The 26031-nt window shown below is 41.9% G+C and overlaps 1 protein-coding gene across 2 annotated transcripts in view; it reads right to left on the reverse strand.

Moving 5' to 3' along the window:
• Window positions 1–26031, reverse strand: part of cdh13 (cadherin 13, H-cadherin (heart)) — a 387431-nt gene that overhangs the window by 76020 nt on the left and 285380 nt on the right. For both annotated transcript variants that reach the window (XM_026176725.1, XM_026176726.1), the window contains exon 9: window positions 706–846. In XM_026176725.1, the coding sequence (XP_026032510.1) occupies window positions 706–846 (141 nt within the window). The remainder of the gene's footprint in view (window positions 1–705; window positions 847–26031) is intronic.

The raw sequence follows: 26031 nt of genomic DNA on the forward strand, positions 1-26031 counted from the left end.
TATCAAAAAATAAGACGATGTATGATGCGGCTGGTTTATGTTGTTCATTCTGGCCGTCAGTGTATCAGGTTCAACTAGGTCTACGATGTGTTTATGCATGTCTAAAGCACCCAAGGGTTCACATGAGAAACTGGGACTACCGTGGAGGCCCAACTTCAGAGAACCAATAAGCTTATAAAGACATAATAATATTTATTTTAAGTTTAGCTTCTTGGCGCTCAAAACAATATCAAGCATCAGTATTTTCCTGGGTGTTTTTTAAATTGTGGTATTACAACAGCCTTACTGTCAACACTCTAATGTTTCAGATCACAAATACTTGAAAAGGAAAGCAAATTCTGTTTTCACACCATATAACTAAATATGCATTATTCTGACTGTTGTACAGTTAATTCCCCTGAGCACAAATATATGCAGTAATCTATTACTTCACTTTGAAAAGGTGTTGTTTGAATGTTTATATTTGACGTGTCACAGTTATTGTCATAACTTATTGTCTCCATAACAGAGCGAGATGCCACTGGGATGTATCTGTACTATGATGTCCTAACTTCTTAAAGACGCAGTTCCTTTATTAGCCACAGTAATCTCTGACTTTTCTGGTGGGAAACTGCAGGCAGGAGACAAGTGACCTCACATAGCAGACAAAAACAACCTAAGCGAGCATTAAGAAAAAGCAGAGAGCGAAAAAGGGAAGTTTCTCACCAGCGGATGTGTGAACTCTGGGGCATGGTCGTTCTTATCTGTTATGGTAATGGTGGCAGTGGTTGTTCCTGTTAGGCCCACCTCACTTCCTGCCATGTCCTTGGCCATGATCTCTAACTCGTATGTTGTGGTTGGCAGGGTCTGGAAAGAAAAGACACAGTGAGACAGAAAAATGTTCAGAAGTATGCAGAATATGTAAGAATGTTGTTGACAATCTATAGCGACCTGAATATTCAAGGAACTATGAGTAATAACACCATGAGGTTAACGAGGAGCCATTTAAGTTGCTAACAATTTTAACATCACTGTGAGGTCCTTTATATGCACCTTCCTGCTCGAACACAAGTGTTAAAGCTCCAGTAAACGCTCGCTGCATCTCTAATGAAAGGTCAAGAGCACACATTATGTTTTTTCGAGCATCCTCCACCGTGCTCTCAGCCGTCGGACTTCGTGAAAAGACTATTTTTGTCCCTCTCATTAGTGAAATTATACTTCACACTGTGTTTGAAGTATTGCCTTGCTTTTAGAATCTCCTCTCCAGCCTTTCTGGCTATTTTTGTTGATTAGATGTTGTAGTTTAAAGAATGAGTCGATGATTAAACCTCAAACTGAATGCACTTTAATTCAGCCTTAAAACTCTAATTAAGTCCTTCACAAGCTAGCGAGATGGCTGTGGCCTTGGTTATAAAGCAGACCTCCTGAAAATAAACCAGAATAAGACATTTAATCCATTTGTGACCTGCCAGCATCTTCAATCTATACAATACTTGGAGAAATATAGCTTATAGATAAAGCGAGGGGGAGTGACACTCGTAATGATCAGAGCAGCAACAATAAATCATTGAAATAGCGTCTAATAGAAATGTTAACTGCAGTGTATGAATAGCAGGGAGAAGGGGCTGGTGAAGCCAACATTTACTTATTCGCTGCAGTGTTTTTGCTCCACTGGAGGTGTTAACTGTCACATGCTTAATAAACTTCATCCATCTGTCGGAGTGAAAACGCTGGTGGAGCGATCCTGCTACAGTGAGAAGTCACCTCAGACTTCTCACTGTGCCCGGGACAGAAACGGATGGATGGACACCCTGGAACTAAATTATGTAACTGTCCCAATATTTGTATCTAAAAAAGAAACCCATCATTCATCATTGGGGTCTTTTTCCTTCTTATACTTGTCTCTGTTTTGTGTCTGTTTTGGGGTCATATAGAGAAAAATGGCTTTTCGTTTTTCGACACGTTCAGTTCATCCTGTTAAAGTTCAAACTGAGAATCCCAAAGGTGATTTAAGTTGGATGTGGCAGTGCCGTCGGTGCCAGGTGGGCTGCTCTGGTTATTTCAGAAACTGCTGCCACCTCTACGGTTTATAGGGAACGGTCAGAAAAAGAGACAAATATCCAGCGAGTGGCAGCTCTCTGGGTTTAAATGCCTTGTGTCAGACGTCAGAGCAGAATGGCTGGTTTGAGTTGATAGGAATGCAGAAGTAACTCACATAACCTGCTATTACAACCAACTAAGGTTTGGAGAAGAGCATCTCTGAAAGCGTAACATATCGGACCATGAGGTGGACGGGCTACAGTGCTCCCATCCTCTGACGGATGCTTCCAGCAGCATAATGAACCCTGTCACAAAGCTCACATGATCTCATACTGCTTTCTTCAACATGACAATAAATTCACTGTACTCAAGTTTCCTCCACAGTTAACTGATCCCAGGAGAGGACTGCTGACGTGTAGCAGCTCTGAATGCAAAAGGGGGTCCAAACCAGCACTGTTGTACCTAATAAACTGTCTGACACGTTCTCTCCAGTTGCACTAATAATCTTAAATCCTTTAACCACCTATGAATCTGATCGTGCCCCTGATCTTTAAATGCTGTTAGTGAGAAAGTTATTGTTTATGGACAAAGGCCTGTGACCTGATATTACACACACACACACACACACACACACACACACACACACACACACACACACACACACACACACACACACACACACACACCCCTCCTGTGCTCTGCTCACTGTCAAACTGAGTGGCAGCAGCAGTTGTCAGTGTGTGCATGTATGTGTACCTTTGCCTGTTCATTGGAGATATTGCTCTAATCAATTTCATGAGACAGGCAGGGAGATCATTGGCTACACACCTTCAGGCTCATTTTAATTATCGCTTCAACCTGAATTTAGCATAAGGAACTGCAGACTGAGCTAAACAGCAAATCTGACACGCACGCGCAGATATCATCAAAAAGGCCGTTCTCCCAACTGCCAATGACCCTGTTGAAGGAGGCCACCGAACCACGGAGGGATGCATTTTATGATCCCCGAGTGCGAGAAGATCACAGCACCTCTTATTAGAAGTAGATTTCAGCACAACAAGGTCAAAATTTATTTCTGCCAATTCTAAACTAAACAAATTAATTTGCCGTGTGCAGCAGGTGAACGGTGGCAGCTACTATCACATTAATTCACATGTTCAGTTTTTTCCAGAAAAATCAGCTTTTAAAGTAATCAATTCTATTTTATTATTATATGTTTATATCAACAGCTTTCACACCATCTTAACTTTTTGTGTTTTAGTCAACAATCAATACTTTTTTATACATATAGAGCTTCCCCCTTAAATTTTGTACATCATATGTTGTACACGTGCTTCATTAAATTATTTCCTATTATTATTTCTATTCTTTCTTCAAGTTATTATATACACACACTACACTTATTATAAAGATAAACTATTTAATTTTAAGCCGATTCCACTCTTAGATTATATCACAGGATCATTTACATGGTTATTTCTGCCTTATGCTAATTTTTCCCATAAAGACAACACGTATTTTTGATTAGTGATGCTTATTAATTCTTATCAGTGCCATATTTCCCACATTTCCTACATCAGACAGAGTGAAAAACACGTTTTTGGTTCACACTTGTATTGATTTTAAAAACAATGTTCAGTGTTGAACATTTAAATGTCTGGGATGACTACGTACTTTACTCTAAAACATTAAAAATAAAACATGTAAATGCTAAATTAACCCAAAAGGCTGTTTTTATATTGGGTTTCGACACGTTCTCATCCCAACACGTAACATGCCGACGCTATGTGACAAATCGTCTGTTTGTTACGTGGTCCAAGGCGTAAGAGCGGGTTCTATGAATGTCAGGTTAAGGCTAAGGTTAGGGCTACATTAGAAAGCTGCAAAGCTTTTAACAATCCAGAGCGTCTCATAAGGACGTGCAAGGGTACCTCTGGTGTTACTATGTCACGCCTCGGGCCGTGACAGACGGTCGGTATGTTGCGCGTTGGGAACGAGAATGCTCTGTGGGTTTGTGTGCAGATGACCAGCCGAGAAGCCAGTACAGACTCCAGACATCAACTCCATTCATTCAAGAAGCTGCTGCGTGGTAGACTGTGGATGCAAACGCAAGACAGTCAACAGGTGTTTCTATCAATAGTTTGTCAGACATGGTGGGTGACAGCTCCGCCCCTCACAACCAGCTCCGCCCCTCACAACCAGCTCCTGTTCGATCGAACGCCGAGCAGGCAGATGGTGCTCCGTGAACCTGTGAGTTTATTAAACCCTCGCACACAACCACATGCGAATACACACATGCTGGTTTCAAAACACACACACGCATCCACACCTGAGCACAGACGTATACTTTTGCCCTCCAGCTGGAGAAGAGCAAGGCTCTGGGATACCTGCAGTCTCAGTGGTGTCTAAACACATTCAGCGTGGTCTCCTCTGGCGACTGACAACGTCTTAATGAGTATTTCCTGAGTCTCAACTCAATTATAAACTCCCTGGCAGTATCTAGCCAAGAAAAGATGTTCACATTCACTCTGGGCGAGAGTTACAGCGAAAGGGAATTTTCCCTCCAGGTGTCAGAAAACTTCCACTGGCAGCATGCTGATTGAGATACTCCTCTCAGTTAGCTTCTTAATTTTTCAGCCTCTTGTTAATCCGTCTGGAAACACTCAATTAAACTTCTGAGCAGCAACGCTGCCATAGTCCATCAAAAAAGTTGCTTTTCCCCTGGGTATTTCACTTTACAAAGTCGAGTCGCCGTGTGGTTAATTGTAATAAAAAATAAGGGCATTTGTGTTTGGTTGAATATTTCTTTGATGTAATGTCGCCCGTTATATGAAACTTGGGCACATCCATTTGTTTCTGGTACTACGGCTCACTCCAAATAATGCTGCAACTGGCTTTGCCGAGAACCAGCTTGAAGGTGCCCTTTGGCACAGGCCCTACCTGGATCAGTCAGGGATTATATGCTTAGAGCAGACACCAAGTGGCCGCTGCTCACAGGTGCTGCTAATAAGATACCAATCAGCCACCTGATTGTCAGCACCTGTGCTACCAGAAGCTCAGAGTCAGTAGCAGAATAAGCAATTTGGCAAAATTTTCACGGGTGCAACCCACATGCTCAACTCTGCTGCTCAACCCACAAATAGCTCATATTTTCTACTTGAATCTGCTTGGTATGTTTTTCCTCATTTGTATTTAAGGAGGAATGGCAGTGTGTTACTAGAACCATCATTTCCCTGATCGGACCTCCCCAAGGGATTAACAAAGGTCTATTCTACTCTATTCTACTCTACTCTATTCTACAGTCTTGTTACAAGTAATGAACCAAATGCCAATTTCCTCACGTTTTGTGACTGATTTATATTATTTGTACATTACATATCATTAAGTATCTGTCTCTGTCATGCAGTCCTATAGTCTCGAACACATATAGAAAGAACATAACAATGAAGTTCATGTGTAGGAAACTGCAACATAAAATCATGGGATCATATCCTGTAAACCAATAAATGGTAAATGGCCTGCATTTGTATAGCGCTTTTCTAGTCCCTAAGGACCCCAAAGCGCTTCACACTACATCCAGTCATCCACCCATTCACACACATTCACACACTGGTGATGGCAGCTACATTGTAGCCACAGCCACCCTGGGGCGCACTGACAGAGGCGAGGCTGCCGGACACTGGCGCCACCGGGCCCTCTGACCACCACCAGTGGTCAGAGGGTTATACAATAACTGCTGTATAAATTACTACGAGTCTTTAAATAGACAATTCCGTGTTTAATGAGCAGTTTTGTCTTATTTTTAGTTCAGTTTGACTGAGGCAGATATATTTTTGTCAAGAGCTGCTGAGTTTTATTTAGAAATGAAACCTCTGCTGAACTCTTGAACTATTAGAAGAATGGACGCCAGAATGAGAGAAATTCCTTTATTCGTTTGAAGAATGGCACCGTCTCCTTCTCTACGTACAGTATAATTCATTTTGTAAAACATAAGTGGGAGAAAAACTAGGAACCCACAGGTGATTTCATTGAGCGATTGCGGCGACGAAAGCTGACGTAAAACCGAACAAAGAACTAATGAAGTCGAGCGCACCGAATGATATGACGGGCCTCGTTTCAGCAACATCTGATCTGGGAATGACATTTCAGGCCATCGCATTCTACCTTGAAAGGATTTTTTTTATCAAAGCCTCTCAAGTAAGGCCACAAAGCCGGGAGAAAAGAAAGGATGAGAAGAACAGAGCGGTAGAGAGACAGACAGAGAAATGATGGGGATAAGCGAGGAAAGGATGAGAACAGATCGAGAGAAAGAGAGCGGTCTGACATCTGAGACACCACATTAACTCTCTGAAAAGGTGTGATATTATAATCAAATTGGCAGTGGGCTCTTTGTTCTCCTCGGGTCCTTCGGTAGTGCTCACTCACAGCACCCAACCACTGGCTATTCTTCAGGCCTCTTTTCAAATGCTTAGTGAAATGATGACAGGCGTAAAAAGGCTTAGAAAAAACACAGTTAACGTGAGTAATATAAAAATCTGCTAGTGACAGAATTTCTACCGGAGCAACATTATTCCTCTCACCTTTACTTCATTGTGCTTCACATTTTTTGTGGTGGAGAGCAAATTTTATGAAAGGTGTGGGGGGCAAACTCCAACGTTTCTTTTGTCCTTGATATTGAAAAGATGGCATAATTATATAATTATCAAACGGTGCTTTTTTTAAGGTCTACAGAAAACGTCTGATCTTTGCCTGAAGAACTTTTATTTTCTGCTAGTTGCACTTGGCAGGCTTTTTTCAGCACCTATAGTAAATAACAACAACAAAGAAATGCATAGCTTTATGATTGTGCTGTATCATCTCTCACTATCAAGCCTCACTACCTGCTTGGGGAGCACAAGCTTTACCTCACAGAGACAATAATAAGTAATATATTTTATTTTATTTGTACAAGTGTAAAGCAAAAAGCTTGAAAATCACTCTTGTACTTTTTCTTCCTTCCTGTCACTCAAATCAAAGCGTGCACGTTGTCTTACATACAGCAGGTTACAATGCTGCCGTCTCAGTCTAGTAGACGTATTTCCGGATGTTTGATGCAGTTCTAACTTTCAGCAGTAACTGAAGTGCAAACACATTGTCTGTCTGCCTCAAAATCAACTCAACAAATGCCGGCAACCTCCTGCACTCCACCCCTGTGGACACATGATTAATCACTTTGACAACAGTTAATTACAGTATGATGGAAGACACTTGAGGCTCTTATCTGGGCCACTTGAACCTGCACAAGTGTTTCTTTCTGCTTCTTTCATCAGCTTCTTGTGCATTTTTAGCATCCACAACAGAATCATGTAGGTATTGGTGGCAGTGTGGCAAACTCTTTGATAAATCTTCTTTTCTTGTTATTATTATAAAGAGATTTTGCAGCTTCTTGTGTGTTTGATCAGAATAGTAACGTGGGCTTGTTCATGTAAAGGCCAGAGAGAGAACATTTAGCTGCACGTGTGTTATTAGGTGATAAATAAGGGTTAAACTTCAGGATAAGAACTCCATTAAAAATAATAGATTCATGCATCCATTATGTACTTCATGTGCATCTTCTACACAAAGTATATTCACACAAGACCACAATTATATCAACTATCCTCTGCAACCAGTCTGGTGTTGCTAGCATTGGATTTTGGCTAACAGCATTAGCTTCACATTGTTCCCAGGAGACTACAGTAGTTGCACATCTGCTGATAGTTCATGCTTCAGTATACTGTTCGCTGTCCTTCTGAGTTTTCAGTTGACTTATGGTCATTATTATGGCATGATTTAATTCACAAATATACAAAAATATTTTTATAATCTTCAATAGTCTTTTAATTTAAAGGAAGCAGCCTGTACACACTGTACATGTGCCCACTTAGCCAATGCAGTATCCATCCAGTAATGGCTCCATTTGACTTTATGCATGTTGAAATGAAGTTTAAGCAAATTCTATATAGATGGAAATTTAATGATTGGCTATTAATTGTTTTTAAGTCATACATATGCAGGACAAAATGGTCTTGATGTGCGAACGTGTTGAATGTGAAATATCCAGAGATAGATGCTCTCTGTGACAGTGAAAAATGTTCTTCTCTCTCTTAGGAATACATGAAGCCCGAAAGCAGGGGTGTCAAACTCAAGGCACACTTTAGGTCGCGGGCCAAACAAGATAAACATTTATTGAACACACGTTTTTTAAATATAAATGTGAATAAAAACAGACCGGAATATTATTCCAGATTAAATAAACTTAAAAAAATAAACTTTAACTTTAAATATTTTGCTCTTCATAAAAATATATCCTGTCAAAATTACGCAAGTTAGAAATATGAACATGCTGCCAAAACCCCAGAAAAAAGTAAATGAAAGCAAACACAAGGTTGGAGCCGCATGTAGACGGAGCTGCAGGAGTGGAGCTAATAAACTGTGCGGGACATTCAGTGTCGTACTTTCCCTGAGTGCATCGTTACACTGCAGCTGCATCTGAATCTGCACAGGTGCAGCTCAGCAAAGTCCGCTGACTTGGTTCAACGTTACTCGGCAGCAGGGAAAGTGAGGCAGGTTGCACTGGTGCATTTGTGACAGCTTCACTTGAAATGTCTTCACCGCATCGTACATATCCATGAACTGACAGGTTTCCTTGCTGAGCTCAAAAACTCTGTTGAGAACTTTTCCCCAACTCAGCCAGCGGAGCTCTGCATGAAGGAATGTCGGCAAACTCTGAATCTATTTCCCACATAAAAGACTGAAACTGACGGTGATTTAAACTTTTGCTCAGATCAAATTTACGGTCTGCGTCACGGTGATCATTACATGCTCCATTTTTAGGACTTCACCACACATCCTTTCCTGGTGTGTGATGCAGTGATGTGCTGTTAACTCACCGGTACAGTTCTCCTGCATCTTTACTCGCATCCTGCGGACTAGTCCGCTTTTTTCACCGCACAGCACCGGCGCTCCATCTGTTGTAAGTCCAACAAGTTTGTCCCAGGGCAGTTTCATGTCGTTACACTTTGACATACGTTTTAAAAAATGTCTTTTCCTGTCGTTGTCTCGTACGGAGCCCCCCGCAGGGGACATGGGAGAAAAAAAATTAAGACGGACTTTTGCAAGATCTTGCAAAAGTTTCATACATCTCTGAAAATGTCGGAGCACTTTTGCAAATATATGATGTCTTGTAAACCGAGCAGGTATCTGACGTTTACACAACTACATTCACGCTTCAAAATATCTTAAAAGTGTATTTTGTGACCCAGAAAGAGTAACATTACAACTAAGTAGCTGCCGCCATTGTTGGAATTCAACTTTTGCGAGATCTCGAGTTTGTTTTGCAAGATCTCGCAAAACTCCGTCTTAATTTTTCTTTCTCCCATGTCCCCTGCGGGGCTCCGTAGTCCCGTGCATTGATTTAATGTTCAATATTTCCTCTCCACGGATGAAGATGGTCGGCTGTGCAACGTCCATCAGGTCTGTACTTTCATCCACAGCCGAGTATGCAATAAAGTTTTTGCTTCTTTCACACAACTGTGTTCTTAAATCAGTGACCGTCTCACAAACCCGATCAGCAATCGTATTTCTGCTCAGGCTCACATTTGCCAAAATCTGCATTTTGTCTGGACACAAGCCGTCCACAGCTTCATCCTGCAGCTCTTCAGAGCGGTACCGGGCTGCTTTGGCTCCTCTGCTACGATAAAACTTGCTTTCACAACAGCTTCACTTTGTGATTTTGCTCTGGTGACAAACGTCTGCTGAAATGTCAGATTCTTCTTTAGCTCTTCTACTTCCTGTAGTTTCTGCATTTAGGTTTTTCAGCTTATCCTGACATTTTGTCTCGTAGTGCCGTCTTAAATTAAATTCCTTCATTACAGCCACGTTAGCTCCACTAATAAGACGCACGGCTTTACCAGCATGTCTGTAAACATATATTCAGCCTCCCACCAGCGCTGAAAGGCTCTGCTTTCAGAGTCAACTTTTCTCTCCACCATAGTGAGCGGCGAGCTTCACAATAACAGAAGTTTGACTTGATTGATGTTCCCAGTTAGCCTAGCGTTCAGCAAGGAGGCTGCAGCACTGCATTGTGGGATCTGTAGTTTGTATATTATTAGCGCCTCATATCGCTGAGCCATGCATAACAATAATAGTACATCTGTATAAAATGATCTCACGGGCCGGATGTGGCCCGCGGGCCTTGGCTTTGACACATGTGCCCTAAAGTATTTTCTCAAAAGGTTTAGTCATCTGAAGTCGTTGCCCACGTGCTACATCTTTCTCTGCACCAGCACTGCAGTGTATATCTATATAAAGATGGGGAAAGCAGCCTGTATTTAGCACTCAGATTATACAGATGCATCACTTAACCAAATATTTTACTTGACTTAGAATCCGTAGGCACCATTGATCAGTTCTACATGTGAAATAGAGGCTATTCTCATGTATAACTGGGTAACTCATAAAGCACTGAAGTAAAGGAGTGACTAACGGCTGCTATAGAAACTTTTTTTTCTTCCTCGGTTGTTCCCATTTGGGACACCTCTGTGTCAAAAAAGATGAATCCATGAGAAACGACTGACCGAGCTTTTCAGCCACAGGCCTGGGAGCGTGTTGGGTCTGTCTCTCTCACAAAGCTCTGATAATAACTGACAAATCCTACGACAACTTCTTTGGTTAAAGTTGCTCAACAGCTTTTCAGTAAATAACAATAATAATCCTGGAAGCTCTAACCAATAGCACGATGTGGTGGCAGCAAGTGATACTGAGAAGATGCAGTGCCATCAATAACATGTCTCATTATTTCTTACTCTTCTGCACCAATGTCCAAATCTGCTGACTTCTTCCCACCACCAAACAGAAAATTGAAGTTGTAGGATCACAGATTTGTTGGAGCAGAGGTGATCGGGCACGTTTTTCAGAGCTCCAAGTGCAAATGGACACAGTGAGAGTTATTGAATGATCGAACAGCTGCACAGGAAACAGTCCAGAGGTGAATATGGCTCATCTGACTCATCTACGACCTGAATATATCTTATCCACTATACCATCATTTCATTTTCTTTATTTAGACACACCTTGTTATAAGATCTAGTTTCCAAGCACCTGCACTGTAAAAATAGTAAACCTTGTGTAAATACGCAAGAATAAAATAGATCTCAGCCTGCAACAGCAGTTAAATGAAGCCAGGTGATAGCAGTGCAACACACATCACGCATAAAAAAGCAAGAAGACGTGGTGGGTTACGCTGGATCTTGATGGTTAGACAAGGATAAAAGGACAGAGACGAATAAAGGAAACAAAGTTCAAATGATCTCCTCCTAAATCAACAATTTCAGGACTACATGTAGTCCATATCAACAAACAGCTGCAGTGAATATGTGTGAGCTCACTTTGGTATGTTCTCATTCACCCAAAGGGACTGAAGAATACTAAAAGAAAAGATTTTGTTCAAGTTAAGTGTGGAAGATTAAATATGTAAATGGGCAAATGCCCAAAATGGCTAAAACATAATTTCATTGATCTGACAGAAGTGCAACTCCTAATTTTCTTTCAGGAAGCAAGCCCAAGGCATAAAAATGCAAGTTAATCATCTTAAATGCCTTTCAGCCTTTGGTAAGCAGTCCAGTAAGGCACCAAAAACCATCTTCCTGTTTCTTATATCCTGTAGCTACTTACATTCTGTGAGATTTATCAGAAAGAGGCCAAAGTCTATTTATGAGAGTAGAAACAAAAATAGATAGGCTTGCGGTCCCTTGACAATTATATCATGTTAATTACAAAAGGAAGGATTTGTTGGTGAAGCAAAAATATCCTTTCTCTGTGAGCAGTGTGTCATGAAGCAATGTGTATCTGAAATGGGTTTTATATTCCCCAACGTGAGAATATAACAACCTCTGCTGTAGTCGTCGTTGGCTCGTTGCCGTTTACCAGTCCTATCAGGTACCAGAGACGTCTCTGTTTGGCTCAGTGCGGGTCGTAAAAAACAAAACTACGTGATTATCCTGTATTTTGTTTTATGAGGATAACACAAAAAGTAAATACTGATTCTCATCAAATGAAAAAAATCTGCAGGTTTTACTCACTTTGTTGGCCAAATAGTGATGCACACTATTCAAAATAACCTCCTCAAGCAGCTCAGAGCACTCGGCACCCATATCATCATATAATCGGAGGATTAAGTAAATTTAAGTGGATTCAGCGTCACCTTTTCGTCACTTCTTCCAACCTATAGGGTCAGTGAGCACACAGCAAAGGTAGGGTTGAGCAATACAGTGTCAGTAATGAAAACGAACCAATGGGCTGCTGTCGGTGTTGGAAGGCTGGTGCACAGCAGCCATTCAATTGACCAGTTGGACCAAAAGTGTGTCAGCCCACTGGGAAAAAGCCCAGTATGATTACCAGTCCAGACGTGGTGGTTTCAAAGGTCCCAGCACTGACCTGCAAGTGCACGAACCTAAAAAGTTCAACTTTTGATCTCTCAAAAAGACATCTTCAACTGCAGTGTCCCTCGCAGGGCTCCGTAATGTCAGAGCCATGGCTGAATGTGTTTCTATGTTACTGTAATATAATAAAATGATGGTGGAGAAAATATGTTTCTTAAAGTTTACCGGTGAATTCGGTGCATTACGATACAAAGGCAGAGAAGTGCTGCCCTTGACAGACTGAGAATGAATAATTTGATGAGAATGTTTGGCATTCAAAATAAACAGACTTTGAACTTTCACTGTGCTATGTGGTTTATACATGGACTGTACTTCAGATTGGTGATCTGAAGTTTCTCTTTAAACATCGAGAAGCTTCTGTAGCTTTTGGAAGAAGCACATTTGATTCAAATTCTTTCAGGAAGTGTTTACTGATACAGCTGCATCATGATTTCACTAAATCAAAGCCGAGCTTTTGGGGTTTTTTCCCTCCGGTGGCTGATCAAGGTTGCACGAGGACAAAAGCAGCATCACACACAAGATTAAAAATTAGACTCTAAGGCTACGTTCACTCTGCAGGTCTTACGATTTTTTGATCAAATCCCATTTTTTTGTCTGCTCGTTCACACTACAAATAAAATGCGACAGCAAACGCGCTCTAGTGTGAACGCTCAAGCGCCCGCATGCGCAAAAGAAGACGTCACACACGACGCGCTCTGTTTAGACCCAGAGCAACAGCATTGTTTGACTGATGGCCCTTAATATAAAGACTTCGGACTTTACGTTTCCCAATTTTTGCTTTAAGTTATTTTGTTATTTACATAATAATGTAAATAACCTAATAATGATCCTTATTGCTGTGTTAGAGGAGCGCTGCTTCTAGCTGCAGATTTCTGTCAGAACCTGCAGATTATACAGAACAAATAAAATGTTCTCGTTGTCTTCCCAACAGTTTCACTGACATCTACACGGGATGGCCAGGAAGCGTTCGCGATGTCTTCTCCGGCGCTGATAATTGGCGTCTGTCTTGTGTCAGTGACGTAAAAGATGGTTTTAATGCGTCCGTTCAAACAGCAGTCGCTTTCTAAAACATCAGATACGTATCGGATTCAGTACCACATATGAAAGTGACCCAGATCGGATTTGAAAATATTGGATTTGTGCCGTTCACACTGTCATAGCACGATCGGATAGATGGTCGCAGAGGGTCAGAAAAGTTGGATTTGATGCGCTTTCGCCTGCAGTGTGAACGTAGCCTATGACAGGATTACACTGTCTGTCTGATTAATGTCCATAATAAATACTACTTTGGACATATGGACTTAACAAATACAAGTATCTGCCCACCATCATTTCAGCTCTTTTCTACTGGGAACAAAATGATCTAAGTTCAAATAATTCAACTGGAAAGAAACTTGACAAAACAGAGAGCAATTCAACATGCATTCGAGTGAAACAAGCTTCAATTTTCCCCCCGTGCTCGATGCTCTAAGGACTGTCGAGAGTTCTGTATTTGTCTCCTTTTTACTATCCTTGAATTTCATCTGTCCCCTTTTTGAATGCTCTTCCAAACGAAGCCTTTGTCAGATTAAGCCTCTTTTCTTTTGGGTCTGCAGACACACTGTTAGCTTCAATTCATAGCAATAAAAACATCATGAATTCTTAAAGGTGCATACAGGTGTATATGCAGTTACCCTAATGCTCAAAGGTTTGAGGCGACTTCAGCAATCACTCGTGTGGTTCGGTGATACGTTGTGTTACACAATGTTTACTGTGTAAAATACCTAAATGGTCATAAGAAAACCATTTTCAAATTATGTTACCAAAGTCACAAATGGCACAAAACACAATCAAACAAAAAAGGGAAAACTAATATTCACATAGTCAAAGTGCATTTGTTCTAATGCTTCAAACTGTGTAATACAGCTCAGCTCTGAACCAAACAGGAAGCGAAGATGAGCACAAGAGTGCATTTGGGAACAGATGACAACTGGTAACCAAACACGATGAGACGAATAAAATGTATGCAGGCTCATAAATCCATAATTCATTCATAAAAGGACAAAACATATCAAATGTTTAAACTGACATGGAGCCTCAACACATGTACAAGCTGTCAAATGCACAGACGACAATCAGACTTTTGAACCGAGCACTGATAACAAGCTGCCAAGGTCCCTCTTCTCTTTAGTCCGGAGGATGCGCTGTGCATATTTTCCAAAAAGAATTTCAAATTTTGATTCATCTGACCACAGAACACTTTTCTACTTTGCCTCAGGCCATTTTAAACGAGGTTTGGCCCACAGAAGAAGGTGGCAACATATAACTTCTTCTTTGCATGATATTTCTTTTACCTCCATTTGTGGACAGCACGGACAAGTCAGAGAGCGATCTGTCTTCAGATTGTCTGAGTCTTTTGATACTGTTGTGTATTGTAGATGATGAGATATTCAAAGTCTGAAATTGTTCCACAAGTTTGCAGGCTGGTGAACTTCTGCCTATCTTTACTTCAGAGAAACTCTCTAAGATGCCCTTTTTAATAGCCAATTATGTTACTGATCTGTTGCCAATTAACATAATTAGTTGCAAAATGTTCCTCCAGCTGTTTCCTTTTTGTACCACTTACTTTTCCAGCTTTCTGTTGCCTCGTCCCAACATTTTTTAGATGTGTTGTTGCCCTCTAATTCAAAATGAGCAAATATTTTTGGTGAAATAGAAAAATACTTAATTTTAAACATTTGATATGCTCAACATGTCCAGAAATGAGGGTTTATAAGATTTACAAATCACTGCATTCTGTTTATTTTAAATATTTTTCTTTGTAAAAAGATACTGGAGAACACCTTGATTGAGACATTTGTTCACTATTATGAGGGATTGAAATAACATAAAAGGTCTCACATATAGCTATCACTCAGTTTGCATGGTACATGCCGTTAGCAGTGTCATGCCATACCAATCACCGCTTTATCAGAGTTAGTTTGCTCCTGCATAACATTCAGTAAGTTGAAAAAAGAAGCAGTTTGCTGGCATCCTGCTCACAACTGAGCAGCCACCGGGTCTCAGCCTTATTGACCTGCACAGGTCAAAGTGCACATCAAACTAATCTAACTCAAGGTAAAGGTCTGCTTTGCTGTGACTGTAGAACAACATGCAGCTGGAAGGTCTGACAGAGGCGGAGGCAGGTGATCCGCTGTGGTCACCCTAAAAGGTAAGAGCTGAAAGAAGAAGACAACAATGAGTGTACTACAAACTTCTGTTCTCTCAGCAGCTGATGTAAAGTGTGCATTCTTATGATTGTTTGCTGCCAGCATCCATGCTTTTGCAAATGACAGTATTTGTGTTATGCTGAGATTGTTCGAAAAATGTCAGTTATTTCCTGAAAGTACAGTTTCTGAAACTGCCAACTTTTAAAATGCTGACACACCGAGTCTACATACAAGATACGACTATGGGTAGGATCTCATTAGTAGCCTCCATATAACAAATGTCCTGCAATATACTGCCAATCTGTCGATATTTTACTTCCATAGGCAAAACACAGGCTGCACTCATCTCCCATCCCTCAAGACTATGACACTGACAAAGTGGGTATCCAGGACATATGGATGATGTATAGGTCGATGGACAGATGGAACAATTTAAAATAAATTGTTTAATAAATTTCAGTCTCTAAGGAGACACAGATCTGCAAACAAACAGATTCTTTTTTTAAGAACAAAAGGACAAAAGGATGCGAGGGAAACCAGATGGCTGAGTGGTCGTTGCTCATTTGCAATGACGACCATCAGAGATTTAACCTTTCTATTTTTTTCTTATATTCTCCATTTTGAATGCATCAAAATCCACACAGCTTCTCTCTCAGCACCTCTTTGATGCTCTCGCCTTTTTGGCTTATAAGGTGTATGTATTGATTTGTTCTTGCATTTCAGCATTAACCATATTTATCCTGCTTCATCAGGCCAATTAGTATCAAGATGATAAGCTGGTGCAGCACCAGTGTCCCTCAGCTCTCTCTGATGAGTGTGGGGCTAATTGGGGTCAAGGTTGGGTTTAAGGCTGTGGTGAGTTAGAGCAGAAAGCACAAACCGGGGCTAATCTAATCAGGTGCACCATCAGACCGCAGTCTAATCACGTCATTTAGTAAGCACTTAGATGTATATTAGGAACAGAAATAGTCTCTCATTGCCACACAGTCCTGCACTCAGAGCGGATCATGCACTGTGTGTGTCTGTGTGTGTGTGTGTGCATAAGTGTAAATGTGAGTGACAGTGTGTTCGCGTTAAGTGTAAACATAACCATGATGCCTGCCACCATCGGAAATATCAAAGACCCATCTGGGAAGCATGCGTGCACATTTGTGTGTGTGTGTGTGTGTGTGTGTGTGTGTGTGTGTGTGTGTGTGTGTGTGTGTGTGTGCGCGCAGCAGTCGCAGAGCCTTCAGTATAGAACCCAGGTGTTCCTGTTTAAGTGTTAATTAGATTAGTTTAGATCAAACGGGGTGCCTTTCAGTGGAGAGTGGAGGTGGCAGGGCCATCCCGCCAGGGAGCCAGCTCCAAATACTCCTCGTCTCCTACCAATTAGGATCAATTAATCATTCGCTGGACTCACTTGATTGGCTTGCATGAACTTCATATAAATTTAATAAGGGGAGTATATGATATGGCGAGAGAGTAAGAGACTATGAAACATGATGATGACTCACAGATGTTGATTATCTTATAAAAATAGCAGATAGTAAAGTTTGGACAAAATCTGATCAGTGGTGATATTGCTAAATTATTATGACTGCATGTCGTCTGGCCACCCTCTGGAGAAAACTCGTTTGTGCCGCTTGTATCCGCTTGTATTTCTTTGGGTCACTACCAGGACCCAATCGCCAGCCTCAGTAGCCTGGGATCGTGTCTACCACACAAACGTCCACCATGGTTAGAGTCCATCGGTTGCATTTTACTTCATTGAACTCTATAAACATTCAACAAAACAAAACTGGCCAAGTGTCTCTGCTTCAGCAAAGCAAAAGAAACTGAAGACCAGGAACAGGAAGACACAGATCACTGGTACCACACATCAATTCCACATCAAGTAGCAGCTATTGATGTGGAGTTTTCTGTAGTGCACAACAGGGAATGGCAACAGATGTTTGCTTAAACCCTTTAAATGTGGGTATGTTCTTTTTTTATCACTCTGCCATTACTAACGTCGTGACATTACACTTCGGGGAGAGAGTCTGTAGCAGTCATTTGCTAACTTTGCAAATGAAAGCCTGTGGGGACACAAACAGAACTTTGTGAATTTGTGCCCATTAACTTGGGCGCAACTTCAACTGCCCGGTCCATAGCAAGTAAAACGTTGGTCATAAACGGAAGATGTCGTCCCATCCAGAACAGTTAAATCCTTCCCAAATCAAAAACCCTGGATTAACGGAGATGTTCGCGCGGCACGGAGCACCGCCTTTGCCTCCGCGAACACATCGGACTACAAACACGCACATTACCAACTCCGGAAGACGATCAAAGCAGCCAAACGTGAGTACAGGGACAGGGTGGAGCAACAGTTTGACAACCCTCGGAGTATGTGGCAGGGACTAAACACGATCACAGACTTTAGAGGGAAAACCAGCACACCGCAGACCACGGCCTCTCTGTGTGAGGATCTAAACGTATTCTACGCTAGATTCGACACAGCGAACACCATGAGACCGGACAGTGTGCGCACCGCGGATGACGTCAGTGCGCGCACTGTGTCTGAGGAGGATGTGCGAGGTGCTTCAGGAAGGTGAACGCACGCAAAGCTACTGGTCCGGACGGGATTCCCGGCCGCGTCCTCAGGTCATGCGCGGCTCAGCTGGCTGGAGTGTTCACACACATCTTCAACCTTTCCCTCTCTCTGTCTGTAGTCCCAGCCTGCTTCAAAATGGCCACCGTCGTCCCTGTACCCAAATCCTCCACCATCTCCTCATTGAACGACTGGCGACCTGTAGCCCTGACCCCCATCGTAAGCAAATGCTTCGAGAAGCTGGTCAGGGACTTCATCTGCTCTGCACTACCCGACTCACTGGACCCTCTACAGTTTGCATACCGCCACAACAGGTCCACTGATGATGCCACAGCCCTGACACTACACACTGCCCTGTCACACCTGGAGAAGAGAGACACGTATGTGAGGATGCTGTTTGTAGATTACAGCTCAGCATTCAATACCATCGTTCCCTCGAAGCTGGACAGGAAACTGCAGGATCTAGGACTGAGCAGCTCCCTCTGCAGCTGGATCCTTAGCTTCCTGTCTGACAGACGCCAGGTGGTCAGACTGGGCAGCATCACCTCATCCCCCATCACACTGAACACTGGTGCTCCACAGGGGTGTGTACTGAGCCCTCTCCTGTACTCACTCTACACCTACGACTGCACGGCCACTAACAGCTCCAACATCATTGTGAAGTTTGCAGACGACACTACAGTGGTGGGTCTTATCACCAACGGTGATGAGACGGCTTACAGGGAGGAGGTCAGCGCCCTGACCCACTGGTGTCAAGACAACCATCTCACCCTCAACGTCGCAAAGACAAAGGAGTTGATAGTGGACTTCCGGAGGTGCGGAGAAGTACACACCCCCATCACCATCAACGGCGCTGCTGTGGAGAGAGTGAGCAGCTTCCGGTTCCTTGGAGTACATCTGGCTAAGGATCTTACGTGGTCAGTACACACAAACAAAACAGTGAAGAAGGCGCAGCAGCGCCTCTTCTTTCTCAGGAGACTGAAAAGATTCGGCATGAGCCCCTGCATCCTCAGGACCTTCTATCACTGTGCCATTGAGAGCATCCTCGCTGGATGCATCACCACCTGGTATGGCAACAGCACCGCCTACAACTGCAAAGTTCTCCAGCGAGTAGTGCGGTGCTCTGAACGGATAATTGGAGGTGAGCTTCCCTCCCTCCAAGACATCTACAGGAAGCGCTGCCTGAGGAAAGCGGGGAGGATCATCAAGGACTCCAGTCACCCCAGCCATAAACTGTTCAGACTGCTTCCATCAGGAAGGAGGTTCTGCAGCATCCGGTCCCGTACCAGCAGACTGAGAGACAGCTTCTTCCATCAGGCCATCAGACTGCTGAACACGTCATAGACACCTCAGCTTCACTACTGGAACTTTAACATTATGCACTCCATACTGTACAGTAACGCCACTGTTTTGCACATATTCAACTCTGTATATTTTATTTTATATATTTTATTTATTGTTTACTCTATTTAATTTGTAAAATATGTGTGTACACACACACACACACACACACACACACACACACACACACACACACACACGTAGAAAAATATTTAGTATACACATCCAGAAACGCATATACTATTATATATTGTACATATATTTATTAGTCTCAGATGTAGCCATTCTTGTATTTTGCTTGTTTACATTATTGTATTTTGCACAACTCTGTTGCTTGTGAAGCTCGCACACAAGAATTTCACTCACATGTGCTGTACCAATGTACCTGCACATGTGATGTGACAATAAAAGTGATTTGATTTGATTTGATTTCTTTTCTTCAAATGGATTGGATCTCCTTTTTGTGACTGAGACATGGATGAAAATTGGTGTTAGTCTAGCTTCATTTCTGAAATATTGCCCTCCGACTGCTCATTTTTAAATGCTCCAAGGATATCAGGTAGAGGAGGAGGAATATTGACAGTTTTTAAAAATAACTTTAATTGCAAGCAACTCCATGTACCGGTTCCCCCCTCCAGTTTTGAACTTTTGATGTTTGAACTGGGACGTTTTCAACCGGTTGTGTGTGCGGTAATCTACCGACCACCGGAGTTTAACAAAGACTTTTTAAATGACTTTTCATGTTTCTTGGTTGACATTGTGCCTAAATATGATCCGATTTTAATAGTTGGTGATTTTAATATTCATGTCTGTTGCTCTGATGGACTGCTTGCTCAGGAGTTTTTAAATCTTATTCAGTCTTTTAACTTTGTACAGTCTGTACACGGCCCTACACACCAGCAGGGGCGCACTCTTGACCTGGTGTTATCGTGCGGTTTATCTGTTTTTAATTTGGAAATTGGGGATTCCGTGTTTTCTGATCACAAACCTGTTTTATTTGACATTTCTCTTGTGCATGAGTTTAAAGCTCGCGCTCCACCCAGGTGCTGTCAAATATTTCATTCTTCCACTGCTGCTCTCTTCTCCTCAACGTTTATAGAAAAAAATGCTTTTATTGACCCTGAAATTAGTTTAGGACTTAGTCTGGATGAGCTGCTTTTGCAGTTCCAAGAAACCTGTATCGAGACCCTAAACATTATGGCCCCATTAAAAACCAGACGCCCTAAACGTATTCCCCAGCCCTGGTTAAATGAAGCCACCCGAGCAGTGAGACGTCAATGCAGGAGAGCAGAGCGAAAGTGGAAGAAGGACAAATTGCAGGTTTCTTTTGAAATGTTAAAGGACTGTTGGAAATGCTATCAACATACAGTGAAAAATGAGAAAAACAGCCATTTTTCTCAGGTGACTGCATCAAATTGTCCAAATCCTGCACACTTTATAAGACCATCAGTTGTATTTTAAATGTGCCCCAGTCTGCCACCCTGGAAGGCTCTGCTAACAGATGTAATCAGTTTCTTTCTTTCTTTGTAAACAAGGTTGAGTCCATCAGGTCAGCAATAGTACCTCCCACATATGACCCATCCACGTTTAGTCCCTGTTCAGCTGCCAGTTTGAACCCATCTCAATTACACTTCTTAACGAGATGGTTAGACAAATTAAACCTTCTGGTTCTCCCGTGGATGTGATCCCTGCATGGCTCTTTAAAGAGGTTTTCCCTTCAATTGGAACCTCAGTCCTTGCTATTATAAATAGCAGTATTACTTCCAGTGTGGTTCCTGATGGTTTTAAACATGCAATTTTTAGCCCTTTATTAAAAAAATGGCCTTGATCCTTTAGTTTGCTCAAATTTTAGAACTATTTCAAGACTTCCATTCCTTTCAAAGTTATTGGAAAAAATTGTTTTTACCCAACTGAATACGTTTCTTGATGCTAATGGCATCATGGAACCTTTTCAGTCTGGTTTTAAACATCTACACTCCACTGAAACAGCACTTTTACGTGTTTTTAACGATATCTTTTTAGCTACTGTTTGTGGAAGTTCCGTGATCCTCGTGCTTTTAGATCTCACTGCAGCGTTTGACACTGTTGACCACAATATTCTTATCTCTCGTTTGGAACACCTGGTCGGCATTAAAGGTGCAGCACTGGATTGGCTTCGCTCATATTTGAGTGGCAGAACGTTTAGTGTTAAAGTTGAAAGTTTTGAGTCCACCTCAGCCCCCCTTCCTTGTGGGGTGCCCCAGGGCTCAATCCTTGGCCCTATTCTTTTTTCATAATACCTGCTCCCTTTGGGGTCTATTTTTAGAAAACACGAAACATCCTTTCACTGCTACGCAGACGACTGCCAAATTTATTTGCCTTTAGCACCAAATGGCCCAGGCTCCATCCAAATCCTTTTGAACTTCCTCGAAGATATCAAAGCTTGATTGGCTGTGAACTTTTTGAATTTCCATTTGAGTAAAACGGAGGTGATTGTATTTAGACCTAATAATATTTCATGCAGCCCGCTCGTAAATTGTGGTTGGTCTTATATGAGCAGCATGTGACAAACTTGGGAGTCATTATGGACGCAGATTTTAAATTGGACAAACATATTAGTTCGGTGTTGCAAAAAGGCTTTTTCCAGCTGAGGCAAATAGCAAAGCTGAAGCCAGTTTTGTCAAGACGTGACATGGAGAAGGTAATACATGCCTTTATTTCAACACGGCTTGACTACTGTAATGCTGGTTTTTGGAGTCAGCCAACGATCTCTTGCTCGTCTTCAGCTCATTCAAAATGCTGCTGCCCGCCTCTTAACTGGTACCCACAGCTATGAACATGTAACATCTATCCTGCCTTCTCTTCATTGGCTTCCTGTTCATCACAGAATTAATTTCAAAGTCCTAACACTGGTTTATAAATGCCTTAATGGTCTTGCTCCCCCATACCTTTCCAAGTTACTTCAGCCTTATATTCCTTCACGGACCCTCAGATCAGCTGACCAGCTGCTGTTGGTTGTCCCAAAATCAAGGCTTAAACGTAGAGGAGAACGAGCCTTTTCAGTTATGGCCCCAAAACTTTGGAATACGCTGCCTTTAAATATTAGACAGGCATCTTTGTTTCCTGTTTTTAGACAGGCAGACAATCAAGATTTCTGCAGTGAACGAGGTTACACATGGATACCATCCAACAGCTGTGACCAATCTTAATCATATAATGCCTGCTGTTTATGCCTGTTTACAATGCTTACGTTAACAAAAGCAGTGCTCTTTCCCTTTGTCTCTGGAACTGCAGCGGGTTGTGCTCCAACAGAAAGTTAGTAAATTTATAGCCAATTATAGTGAAATTGGAAGCTCATCAGGTCAAATTCAAAAATAAAGCTGCTGTGTTTAAAATAATTAATTCAGTGGTCAACACATAACAGATATTCAGTAGTAAACATACGCGTTTACACTTTGAACCAAAGTTACTACTTTTATTTTTTTATCTCTTGACATTTTTGTTCATATCCGCATCGTTACAGATTCTTGCAGCCAGTGTAGTTAAATAATGAATAGTTCAGAGTTTCAGTTGACTTCAGTTACAGCACACTGAGAACCAGCATATCTGTTTCCCTGCTGACCTTTGCTTGCTTGTTTGCTTCACAAACCCAACATTACACAGTTGCACAGCCATCTGAACCATCAAGGCTGACATAAAAAGACTGCCAGACCAAAGGCCATCACAGCCCATGGTCTTAAAACTGCAAAGGTGTTTCTGGAAAGCTGCTCAATGCTGGACAACAAGACAGCAGCGATGGTGCTGACCAAAGGTGACTATGACTAGTAGGTGGAGCTACTGCCAGAAATAATAGATTTAACACCAGAGCCAAATATATTGAACTTGTATCAAAAAGATGGCTTTTAATGTGGATTGTGTCATCTTACTGTTTGTTTTTGTCTTTGCCTTTCTACTAAAGCACTCCTTTATTAGGGAATAAGGAATTCGGTGGCATGACCACACACTGAGCGCTTAAATCTGTGTGCTGACTGAAGTCTGTTTTGCCACATCTCTCCAAGGAGGGTTCAAAGTGGAAAACAAACACAACTGGCAGTATAGAAGAGTGTAACAGTTTTACCCTTAAAACATTTTATTTTCTAACCAGTTTTGTAGTGTGCACAAACAACTGCACTTTGTCCAGACTGGCTCAGTTTGATGAAAATTTGCACATACGTTGTTATTTATTTTACTAAAGTTGAAGAAATGTGTTATAACGATATAACGCTGATTTAGTGGCCGGTGTAGTGCACCTTTTGGGTTTTTGACAGGGCTGTATGATGCTTTCTCATAGGCTGAGGACATGCAGTCACTAGTTATCACAATCTAAATTTGTATTCTTGCGTGATACAGGCCAGTTAAAACATTCAGAGACGAGCTCTCTTCAAACACTCGAAAACGTGGATGCAAATACCCTTAGAGTCCACGTGTGGTTATCCACTGAAGGCTTTGGTAAATGTGTCACCTCCGACGTGCAAACATGTCCTTCCCTTCAGAGGACTTCAACACCATAATTCACATCTAAAGTTGAATGTATTAATACACACAGTCGGTGTTAGGGTCACTTCAGACTTTTGAGGGGGCTGAACCGGTCCTGTGGTTAAAACTCGATCGAGTGTGTGATTTTCTAGTTGTCTGAATCGTTTGATACGTCACAGTTAGACACAGACAAAATAACTAAAAATACCCCAAAGTAACCATAATTTTAGACTAGGAGCCCTTCAATTTGCCTCTTTACGAATCAATTCCACCTACTGAACTCTTGATCTATTTTTGTGAAGATAATAATAATAATATGGTATTATGTCTTTTTTTGTCATGTGACTATGATAGCAAAATGTCCTTTTGTTTTTAAACAATTTATTTGGAAAATAAACGACCCATTCCACATCGAAAACATTCTTCATGGCTTTCTTCCACTTCTCAGATTAAATGTCCTTATCTCTCATGGGACCAAACAGTTGTCACATTGGCACTGTGGGGCAAATGGAGAGATCCGTCTCCCAGCGCCTGCTGAAACAAGGACAGCTTGCTTATAATTGCTGGAAAATGTCACCACAGTTGATTACCAGTGATTTGTACTGCTGCAACGGGAATCCAAATAAAATGTAGAGTTGATGAGTGCATCTTTAATGAGACTCATGCATAGTAATGCAGGCATCTCATTCCACTCTATTTCCTCACCTAAATACATGCAAATTCAAGGGACAAGTCAGTGAAAACATAAGAAGCCATGCTAATGAATTAAACAGAGATAGAAGTTGTTATTATTTCAGCTAAGTGGAGCTGGTTAGTACTTTGAGCTGTCAACAAACGTCCACAGTTGTATCTGCATGCTTCGAAAAACGGACTCGAAGAAAAGAGACAAATATATGCAATCAGATACGGGCGAGTTTCGGCTGCCGGTTCTGTACGTGGCATGAAGATGCAGATTTATATTGAGATTGCATAAGAAAAAAAGATTATAATTGAACGTTAAGTTCTGTGTTACTGAACTGGAAACAATACGTGGGAAGAAACAGTCATTTAATATCAAAATCATTAATTCTGTGGAGAAATGAACAGACAGCCACCTGACTCCTGCTGAGCAGTCATTAAGCTTCCTGGTCATAAAACACGTAAATGATCAGTAGACTAGTGATTTCAAGTAGAATGTAATAGAATACAAATAGAGCCTAATTTTGATAGAGCTGCATGGAACCTCTCGCCAGAGTTTTATGAAACAAGTAGAGACACACACACGCACGCACACATACACACACGCACGCACACACACACACATACACACACACACACGCACACACACACGCACGCACGCACACACACACGTTCATTTTCATATCTTAGTGAGGACATCTAATTGACATAATGCTTTCCCTAGCCGCTTACCCTAAGCCTGACCATCAAAAGTGAATGTCTAACCTTTACCATAATAATAATGGATTGCATTTACATAGTGCTTTTCGGGGCCCTCAAAGCGCTTTACAATGCCACTATTCATTCACTCTCACATTCACACACTGGTGGAGGCAGCTACAGTTGTAGCCACAGCTGCCCTGGGGCAGACTGACAGAGGCAAGGCTGCCATATCGCGCCATCGGCCCCTCTGGCCATCACCAGTAGGCGGTAGGTGAAGTGTCTTGCCCAACGACACAACGACCGAGACTGACCGAGCTGGGGGTCGAACCGGCAACCTTCCGATTACAAGACAAAAACCCAACTCTTTGAGCCACGATCGCCCATAACCATAGCGTAATTATAACTCTGACTCTAAAACCACATTTTAAGCCTCAAAAATGCCTTCAAACTCGTGAGGATGGGCATTTGGTCCCCACAAGTATAGTGACATGCCAATTTTCGGTCCTCACAAAGATGTCTAAACACGTACACACAGTGTTGGGGAGTAACAGAATACATGTACCGCCGTTACGTATTTAAA

Source organism: Astatotilapia calliptera, chromosome 7 (assembly GCF_900246225.1).
Source record: "Astatotilapia calliptera chromosome 7, fAstCal1.2, whole genome shotgun sequence".
NCBI classification, from domain to species: Eukaryota; Metazoa; Chordata; class Actinopteri; order Cichliformes; family Cichlidae; genus Astatotilapia; species Astatotilapia calliptera.